Source organism: Myzus persicae, unplaced genomic scaffold, assembly GCF_001856785.1.
Source record: "Myzus persicae strain clone G006 unplaced genomic scaffold, MPER_G0061.0, whole genome shotgun sequence".
NCBI classification, from domain to species: domain Eukaryota; kingdom Metazoa; phylum Arthropoda; class Insecta; order Hemiptera; family Aphididae; genus Myzus; species Myzus persicae.
In genome coordinates, this window is record NW_019103026.1 from 181,225 (window position 1) to 193,026 (window position 11,802).

Consider the following 11,802-nt stretch of genomic DNA (forward strand, 5'->3'; position numbering starts at 1 on the left):
GTTAAATAGAAAAAAATTCACTTAGTCCAAGTTTAAAATCAATTACTTACATTATTTTAAATTGATGATATTTACAATCAACACAAAAGCACAATAAAAACAAATTTAATAGTTTATTCACTAAAGTAAAATATATTTTTATATAAAATAATATTTATGGTAGTAATTAGCAGAAAACAGACAGAAATGAGTTCATCCGATGATAGAATACTACTAGGTAATAAAAGTTATTAATTATTCAAGATCAGGGCACCAACGTTTCTTCAAACTTCAAAAATCACATATTAAAATATATACATAATATACAATTAATTAATGACAAGCTAGTAACTGTCTATGAAATGTATGATATTATAAAGTTGTATCTACATAGATATATTTATAATCCCAATCAAAATTCAGAAAAAGCTCATTCAATATTTAAATTCAACAATAAAATTTATGGTTTTATATTTAAATTTTAAACGTCATAATTGCAATAATATTATGTTAAATAGGTTCAATATACAATTTCTGATTATTTCTGATTATTTCTAATTTAAGAATAAGTTCTGTATCGAATATTATTGTTATTTAACAACTGTACAGTGTACAGCGTTTTTAAAGAACAACGACCAAAAAAAAAAAAAACGAATAATCATTCTTTTTAATTTGTTTTAATGGCTTATTATAAAAGCTATTAATGCAATCGTTTGAGAGAAAAAAAAATATCAACTCAAACGTTTCACCTGCTGTAAACAAATAAGAAATTACATTTTTTAAGTTGGAAATACCGCTGTAGAATAAGAAACATTAAAAACATATTGTGAAAACCCAAAATTAAACTTATTATAATTATCAATTTCATTATAAGTAAATCGATTGATTATTGATATTTTATTTCCCAAAGCCGTAGTTTAATACCACTCATAAAACGTATAGTATATAATAAAGTAGTATTTGTTTCGTTTCGAGAATCGATTAGGTTTAATGATGGAACTTACTATTACAACAATAATATTATAGTAAATCCCAAGTTTTATTTTCTAATCGATACGAACAACATTTGCTAATATATATATATATTCAATAAAAATACCTATTTGAAAGAGGTCACTTGTACTGACACAGTCTCTGATCAAAAATTAGCTACAATAATATTATGGAAACATCTTATACATAGAAGTAGGAAAAAATGTAAATCACACCTTCACCATTCTTAATTATAAAACCAAAACTTTGCTCAATAATAAAATGAAGCTATTATAGTTTCCACTTAGTCGTATGGAATTTAAATTTGGGGGAAAGCTACATCATTCAACGTTTGACCATTGGAAGGATTAAAATCGATTACTCAAAATACTTGTTGATTTTTCTAAACGAAATTATCTACACAACGATTTACATGTGCACACTTTAAAAAAAAAAAAATAAACAAGCTCCAACAACTCATCATCAAAATTTACTTCATACATTTTACAGGAAACCCCACTGGGTTGAAAAGAAATTCACCATTAGAAACAACACTATTTTCAGCTGTACCTACTACTATTGAGTAGTTCCCTTGTGTAGTCCAACTACAGTATTCTTGTATAAAGCACTTAGATTCTTGGATTTTTCTTTTTACACTCTATGTTATCAAATTTAATTATTTTACCTACTAAAGTATTATTTAAGTATAGATTGTAAAAATTCATAAAAAAGCACGTTTTAGATTGGGCAAAGAAAGGATTTTCTGAACCTCTTTCGATATGATCCGATGGAAATCCACGAGTCAATGTATATGGAATTGTAATGGTGTACCACCTAACAATTGCAATAATTATAAAGTATGACAATATTTACTTTATATTTTTCGTGATCTTATTTGTAAAGAGCTGGAAATTGACTTGAAAAATACTGATGTATTTTAGTCAGCGCTTTATCTTAATTTAATTCTGAGCATTTTTTTTGTTTTTGGCATCTGTTTATTCTCGTGCCCCGAGTAAATGCATTAAGTCACATTAATTATTGAATAGAATAAACATCAATGTGTAGCAGTAGCTTAGTGGAACCCAATTTCAAATTTGTTGAAATATTATTCATGGAAGAGTTTTTCAGTGGGGTCACTACCAAAGGACAGCATTTTGAACAAAGTTTGTTTTAAAAACACTGGCAATAAATTGTAATTATGAACACCATGCAGGTCAAAATAAATATTCTTTTCAAAATGTTTATCTTTAAACCTTTGAACCTTAGACTTTTAATAAAAAAAAATAATGTCATAACTTGCCAAGTGCAAAATTCTATCTTAAAACCATGCACCACATTTTTTTCATACTACGAAGCATCATATTATTAGGTAGATATCTCAAGGTGTTGAAAATGCCAAAAGGTATAAGTTGCATAACAATAGGTTGTAATTGTATCCTCGTTAACCAAGATACCATGTGCCATGTGACTTTCGAATTATAATATGCAAAACAAGAAAAAAATACATTTCTAAAAACGTTTATTTGATGAATAATTTTTTTGATATTTTTTATGAATGAACCAAATATTATATTCATTAAATGTCAAGCTTATTATTCTGTGCACAAGGTATCTGTCCCATTGAAAATATGCTATGTATGAAAAAATTCAACTTATTTGTGCTCTAAGTTAATTTTGGAATACATCGAACCCATCCAACGAACCTTCATCCAACTATTATCAAGAAAAGTAGACTTTAAACTGATGTTCTTGGTTGGACTCAGGCTTAAAAAGTTAATTAGTATATCATTTTTTAAATAATAAATTTCAAAGTTATAAATATAATGGTTCAATACGTAATATATGGCTGTAATATGCATAAATATTTATTTAATTTTGGTAATATTGTGTCACAAAGATGTTCAGTAAAAACTTTCTTAATCAAATCAATTTATTTAATTTGAAAACTATAAAATATCAAAAAATAACAACCTTATTAATAATATTATTTAAGAAAAACGAAATTGAAACCAATATTTTTTTTATCTGCTGCTTCTAACTTTAATAAAAATTACACTAATATTCATTCAACCAAACTTGTTAAAAAATGTGAATTATTTTATTACTCTTTGTCATATTTATTTTATTTGATATTCTAGGAATATAATAGGTATAGTTCAATTTTATTCTTATAATGGATATAGGTACCTATTATTGTTAGAGAAATATGATGTACAACTATTACACAATTAAATCCACAAAACAAGACACAATAAAAAATTAATTTGATTTACAAAGTTAGTCAATAAATTAATATTATATAGTATAGGTACAAATAAGACTATTTGTTATGACTACCGACCTATTATATTGTATTATATAAAGTTAAATAAATAAAAACTACAATTAATGACATTATTTACTTAATTGTTGATTACATTGTGCCAGCGGAAACGTGGCTTTGTTTTTCATATTAGACACATTTTAGTTACTTTCATACTTAGACCATTTTTATGAATATTAAATATTGATAGATTAAAATAAACTACTTACATTTTAAAATAATCATAGCCCTACATCTTCCCAACCAATTATCGTGGCCCAATTTTTCTTATTACACACAGTTATTAGTAAATCACTCAAAAACTATTCGTTTGAATTTTAAATTTCATACTTCAACGTGATCAGAAAAATTATCCCCCAAACAATTCACAGTGTCGAAAGAATGGTGGTCATTTGAAAACAGAAGTTAGCATCTCCATGGGACACTCCTTAAGAAATAAAATAAATCTCAAGAATTCAAAAAAATGACGATCTCCAAGTATATTCAACATTTCCGAAAATCAGAGTTGTAATAACTGCCTGCACTATTGGGAAAGAAAAAGAGGGTTAGCGTGCTAGATAAATCAACCTGTATAACAACAATAAACGATAGTCGATAATACTATGTATGTAACAAGGGTTGTTTGTTCGTCTAACAATCATATATAGGTAAATGTAGTAGGCGCAAGCACATACACACACACACACACACACACACACACACACACACACACACACACACACACACACACATATATATATATATATATTATCACCTCGAGTGTAAGATTATGCATGAAGTCCCGTAATTCATTATTGTTATCGTTTTGAACGTATAACTTTGGTACCTACTATTATAATGGCCCTAAATCAATACATATTATGTAGTTATGAAAGGTTTTTTTTTTTTACAACGTGAGATCGTCTTGATAGCTCAGATACGACGAAGGAACGGGCGGAGAAAATGCCAATTTCACGTGTTCGTGCCGATTTGGTTACTGACAAGGCCTTTGCGCGTCTTATCCGAGACCAACGGATCATCAAAATCCGGAATCGAACGACTGCGTATCCGCGTATTTAAGCTGTCCGTAGGAGGTATATTTGTATTGGCGCATATTATTATTCTTGCGGCACGGTCGACCGCCCGCAATCGCGTTTCTATGGGTTTCGAGCCGACAAAAGCTACCTATGTCGTATTATTATCGTGGTATACACCAAGGTGTATTGTCATACCTCCTACTCGAATCGCTGCTGTGATTTTCAATACCTACATAATAATAGATGTTATTATGTAATATAACGTACCTACGTGTTGGTGTGTTTGAATAAACATCGTTTTTTAAATCGATATCACTGCGACAATTAAAAGAAAAAAATGTTTTATACAGTTTTAACAGTCTTTACACAGGTAACATTTTTTTCCTTCTTCTTGATATCAAACTTTTTAATATTTTTTTCTAATGATTTTTGTTTAAGTATTCTCAAAGGCAAAGTCTCGCGTACTTCATTTTTAAATAAAATTTTTTGGATATTTTTTATGAATAAATATTGAATATTAAACCAAACATTTCTTATTTACATATTATTATTGGCCTTATAAAGCATACGACATTTATATTACATAAGTTAAATGACAGCAGGAGATGCCTTTTCTAAATTCGAGTACACTCTATATCTATTAATAACTCATCTAAATTATAAATGATCAAGATTAATAAAAATTGGTGTAATATCCAATATTTATCAATAGATATTTACTTCATGGTTTTTAGAAACCATATTATATTTCATCATTTGAAATTAAAAATTTTGATAACGAACATTGAAAAAAAACACTCACAAGAATGTTTAGGTTTGAATTTAATGTTGAATAGTTAAAATAAAATAATATATTTTTTTTTAAGATTCACACATCTTCACCGATACAACTAATGTAACAAATTAAAATTGTTGCCCCATAGTAGGGTGTATTTACCAAAAGCAAAAGTCAGTGACGACGTTATTTCCTTGACAAATTATACAACAACAATGAATGAATCGGACGATAAAATGAAACCATGTAAACAGTAACAACCCGCGATTTGGTCATAACTACCCATAAACAATTTATTATATAAAAATTATGAATAATTTAAAAACACATTTTATGAAAATGTCATTGGGTCTGAATTATTATAGGTACTAAACGCAATTATTTATTAATAAAATTGGTCACATTCCAGAGGTCAGAGATCAGTAGATCATTTACCAATAACACAAAATTGAGGTACGTTCACGCATATTTTCATTTTATTTTATTTTATTCAAATATAAATCTGGTTTTAATGTTTAAAACAATATAATAAAAATACAGGAAATAACTTAAATGCGCCGTAATCAAAGCAAGGGCCCTCGTTGGCCAGTTGCATCAGATGGCGTAGAAGAGAATTTACAGCCATACAGGTTAATTTGTGGTTGAGGGAGATGTATGATAAAAGGAAAAATGTATTTTTAAATTTAAATTATACACATACCATTGTATAGATAATTACTTACATAGTTACAAAATTTTAACATGAAAGATAGGTATAAAAATAAATTTAACTAAATAGCACTCATTTTTGTGTCTGGTCTGGTCTAGATATAGATGACCCATTATTATTTTAAAATCCACACGAATGAGTGTATTTTATTTATTTATAATTTTGCACAAATGCGCCTACTCGAAAATGCATATACACGTTTTTTTTTTAAATATTTATGTTGAACTTTTCAACGCCTAATGGCACGTATATGGATGGTGTATATGACGGAGAAAAATGTCTAGTGTGCTAACTACACGTAAACGCTTCCGTTAGCGTGAGGTATAAGATGGAAAAATAAATGTATTAATGTGGCATGCATGTCGATGTGCATTTACTTTATTACAAGGTATAATAATATTATGCACATTTTTTATTATATAAATAACACTACACAGTATGTGGTAAATATGTATGGTAAACTGTATTAGGAATGTGTTAAATCTTAAAATGCGCACAGGGTTAAAGGATTTACAAAAACGTATTGAAACATTATATCATGAGTAGTGATTTGATTATAATACTTTATTGAATTTAGTCTGCGATAGCCGCTATCCGGTACACATGCGATTTATGTACGTTCCCGATATGTTTTACTACACAACTCGATATAATTAAAAGCAAATTTGACAAAATTTAGTTTAGTATATAATCCAACATCAACGAAATTAAATTCAAAATATTGCCCTGAGAAAATGAATTAATACAGCACCCTATGTATCTAACCAGACTAACCACTCAATACATTAGATACAATAGATCTCAAGATTAAATCCGTGCAAGAAGAAACAATGCTGTTCTATATAAGTTTCTACAAAAGTATAACTAGGGTGGTCCCCCCTCCAAACCCACTTTAAAAAATCTAACTACGATTAAAGGTTAACCCCCAAGACATCATAAACCCAAACGGTGTCGTAACCTACTAGATAATTCTAATACAAACTTAGTATTCAAAATAGGTTACAAAATGCGTGGTTACTTCCGTCAAACGATTCATGTACAGTAAATAATACTCTTGATCAAATGTTTTCATTGCTCCTACGAACAGATTGTAAAAACATATCCTGTAGAAATACAACAAAAAAATGTATTTTATTAAAAATACAGTTTTGTTTGCTATTACTGCCAGTGTCTTATCTAGTGTCATCTAAATTATTAAAATAATAAAAACTATGTAATTGTATACAATTAAATAATCAAATAAGTCTATTGAATTATGTATATGTTATTTATGTACTACACATGAATAAATACCTAATTTATATAAATTATATAAATATAGGCACCTATATGTATTGTTTTGAGTGATTTTAATATTTTTTATTTATTATTCAATATAAATTATGCTAAGTTACTATCTACTATGAATACAATTGATAGTAGTAATTTTCAAAAATTCGGTCATTTTTTAAATGTTGTCAATGTTAATGTTTTGATTTTAATACATAAGCGCATGATCCAGTTTATTATTATGAAATACCTATCTATCACTTTTATCAAGTAACACAAGATGTGTAGATAATAAAAGGGTTAACTTCTGAAATGTTTTGCCATTACCATACAACGACTTGGTTAAAGTTAAGACAATATTTATCTTTAGTTTTCTAGCTTATACAGCGTATCGGACGCTTGATAAGACAACGCGGTAAAATACAAGTGTACTTACCGTGCTTATTAGTTCGTTGATAAGTACCGACTACTAAGCTGTGTTGGATCAAGTAAAAAAATTAAACAAAAATACGCCCATCTCATCATTGTTTATTAAATATTATAATATTATTATACTTATCAATATGGGTATCATCGCTATCATTATACTTGCTAATATTTATTTTATGTTTTTGTGTAATGGTCTTTCCGGGTTTCCAGATTTCAGAGCAACAATACAAACTACGATGAAACTACCAAAGCATAATTGCGCCGTAAAACTAATGACGGAATAAACTAAAGAACCATCATCGTTTTTTTGAGAGCAACGACCGTCGACCGATACTTAATAATAAACAGTTGTACTTGGTATGTTTATTGTCCAGTGTAAAAAAATTAAAAATACAATAATTTAATTACACAAGCGATGAATATTATTATTGAAATATTAATTAACTAATTAGATATAATTCATTCTCCCCGTCTACAAAAATTCTGTATCATATTAATATCTCAGAATATCCATAGTCTTAATTACCCAAGTGTTATAATAATATAAAATTCATTTTTTTTTTGGCAACTGAATTCGAACATCTGACATAATTTACATATCACATTGATTCCTGTTTGTTGTTTGTACGGCTACAGTTATAGTACATACCTAATATATCCCATGCGCATATAAACTTTCGTTTTATATAGATTAAATATTCAGCAGCTAATCATTTAAAAATGTTATAATCATAAAATATACCTAATATACCTTTACAGAATGTGTATGGAAAGTCTGAAACATCTAGAATAGTGGGGATAGCATCTTGACGTTGCAAAAACGTGATAACAAATATTGTAATCAATAATTTCTGCTTGATTTACTAATAATTAGTAAAAAAAGTTTATTCCGAGATGCAGCGGTCTTTATGTTCAACTAAGAAAAAAAGTTTATTCAATATTTTTGCAATTGTTTGATAGGTAATTATCATGTAGTAACCATATCATGCTATCCTAATTATCATACATAGTATTACATAACATTCGAAGGCTGAGCAACAAAATTGCACGAGTCTTTCTTGTCAGATTGTTCAAGAGAAGCGAAAAACTGTGAGACGTAACTATTAATATTTTGTAATTTACTATACAATTGCGATTTTATAAGCTTTCTGGGTATATGGTAACTACCCAGTTACTTCAATTGTCTATTTATTATTTTTCAAAAACATTGTATTTTATTGTAGATATAATATGGAGGAACATACTCGATGATCAAAACATATTATGATAAAATATGAATAAAGTGGTACTTATTCTATTTCTTTGATCATAATATTATGATTATACAAAACATGTGCTGACTGCGTAGGTATCTGGTATATACATTAAAATAATATTTCATTCGTAAAACCCTTCTAGGAATACAATATTTTTAGTCAAAAGAGCAAGTCGAATATAATAACATTCAAATACAAGTAGGTAGGTAGATATATACTTATGCAATGGACAATGGTAATATGAATCATAATAGGAATAACAATTTATAAATGAGAACATAATATTTTAATCATTGAACTTTTTTAAATGATAATATTAACGAACTACTTGAAATGTGTTCTGATCACAATTAACTCCTAATTTATAACTTAAAACGATAATATTATAATACACATATTAAATCGCTAATATGTACACCATTTAAAAATACCTACTTATAAGATAATTCTTTATGGTTAAACTCCCAAGTTCTAATGACTTGCTTAATGCTACAAACAATAATTGTTATTAAATAAGGGCAACCGTGTAAATTTCGTCCACTTGAGCTTCGAAAACGAATATTCGAATTCAAGTTTGTTCACTGTTTTATTTAAAAGAATAATTAAATTGAAAAAAAAACTGTTAATAATAATTATAGGCGTGTCATAATGACGTGATACTACATGTTGACCATAACATCGCGACTCTCACAATTCGCGAAATTTCGCTATTCTATTAAACAATAATAATAATGACGACAACAACTATGACGGTTGTCGTCGGGAAAACTCACCGATCCGTATAACAGGTGGTAATGCTGCGACAGTCGTCGATGAGTTATCCAACACGTGCACCGACCACACGACGGCAATCAGTCGTAGCCAACATGTTCCAGCGCTACCGCCGAACATTGTCAACAACATAGTGCCGGTGACCGATATCACCAGCACCGACCACCGCACGGCCGGCGCAACTGTGGACGCGGCCACATCGTAACTTTGATGCAGTAATCGCCGTCACCGGGACGCGGTCACGCGCCGCCCGAGGCCCGAACGCACGACCGCATCGCCGCCGCTGGCCGTTTGTTCGTCAGTATCACCGCGTCACGACACTAAGTTTTATACCAAGGTATTGGTAAGTAGGTATATAGATATAAATATAATAACTATAATATGATCGACGTCGACGATCTAAAATAATCCACCACCGCCTATCGGTAGTCAAAACGATATCGTATAAATTGAAGTGTGTAGGGAGGGGTGGGAGAGGATCAGACGAACAAGATTTTCGTTCGATTTCGTCCGACACGTCGTCGGAGCCAACGATATTATTATAATATTACACTGATGATTCGGAAGAGTATACCTACGGGATGCGAAACACGTCGTTGTTCGAGACGGACACACCAACAACACTCGGAACACGAAGAAAAAAACGTTGGCGGTCGAAACACTCGCGTGCAGAGAGGGAGCGTCGGACGACGGACAGCGTGGCGTGCACACCGGACGCCGACTGGCGAAATCGCGAAGGGAGAGCGCTCACGATGTCGTGTCGCCGCCGCCTACGACGACGCCGCTGATCCGGGCGGCGGAGGGCGACGGACGGCAATTGTCCTCGGCTTTTCCGAGCGGACTGCCCTCAGTTTTTCGTTTTCACTCAACTCTTTCTGTTTTCCCTCGTTATTTTAGTTACTGTTTTGTAGGGATGATAAGTGATAACACTATTCCATAATATAGGTAAAGTGCTACGTATTGCGACAATAATAATAATATTATCTTAAACGTTTTCACAACGATCATTGTGGAGAGGACCGCATTACTTTTTTTTTTTTATAAATTTTTAACATAAGGCATTCCTAGCCTGAGACTATCTATATCTAGTGATGTTTGACAATTTACATATTAGTTTTAACAAATTAACGCGATAATTAAAAATATTTTTAAGTACTTTGGATAATATTGACAAATTGGTAATTTTAGATATACAGAAGTAACGTGATTACAATAATATTCTAATATTTATATATTTACAATAATTTAATAACTATGAGTAACAGAAAGGTCGTAGAGTAATCTGGAAGAAGCGCATGTGTAGAGTGAAGAATTGGATGTTGAGAGGAAGACCACACTACTGAAACAACAGTGAAACAACTCAAAATTGTCGATTTTCGGATTTTGGTTGGTTATAATACAAATTTCTCCGTTCTGTCTATGTGATAAAATCTTGTGACTTTACTAGAACTCACCTAAAACCTTTAATATCACATTATCACTTTCGCCAATGAATTGTGTCACAACTCAAAATTATTTTAATATTTAAAGTTGTGACACTATTCTTGATTGACTTGGTACAATTTTATCTTTAGTTAAACGACACAAACTACTTTTATGTTAAGTATACCTAATCTTTAGTCGTTATCGTCATGTCTGTGATTCTGTGAATAATATGAAATTACTAAAATTATACAAATAGAACCGGCCAGCAGTCAGATATTCTATTATTATCACAATAATATTATGTTGAATTCCTGTTATTAATTTTATAGATTTTTGTAAACAACGCAGCTGCTTGATAATCATTAATCGTATATTTTATTCAGAGGATGCTATCCATGCGTTTGTTGTCTCAGTCTTTCAAACTATTATGTTTTAATAATTAAATTTAAAAAACACAATTTTTTTTAATATTATTGATCTGTGGGCGTATAACAGTAGTTTAACCGAACAATTTTTCTTTTACAATAATTATTACAGTTTAAATATTATGTTATTTGCATTCATACTGTTTGTTAGTTAGTTACTGTCTGTTACATAGAATAATAATTAACATAAATGCATAATTCAGTATTAAAAATGTTTTTATTATAAATAACTTTATTACAATTTATCATTTTGATTGACATAGGTATAATTCTGGATATAACTTTAATATTTAATACTGAGTTCTGAGTTTTGTCACTATTCTTTTAGCGGGCGATATACATAATAATTATTATTTCAGTCACAAATATTGACATAAGTAAAAATATTTTCAAAAATTTGTTAATAGCATTAATAATTATTCATCTATTTACAACATCTTCCAACCTTATTTA

The 11,802-nt window shown here is 29.6% G+C and overlaps 1 protein-coding gene across 1 annotated transcript in view; it reads right to left on the reverse strand.

The window, feature by feature from the left end:
- The window catches only part of LOC111033639 (glutamate receptor ionotropic, kainate 2-like), a 189,999-nt gene extending 179,772 nt beyond the window's left edge, over positions 1–10,227 (reverse strand). Inside the window, exon 1 of the mRNA XM_022314471.1 lies at positions 9,502–10,227. Coding sequence (XP_022170163.1) covers positions 9,502–9,631 — 130 coding nt within the window. The 5' untranslated portion in view covers positions 9,632–10,227. The remainder of the gene's footprint in view (positions 1–9,501) is intronic.
- Between the last annotated feature and the right edge of the window lie 1,575 nt (positions 10,228–11,802).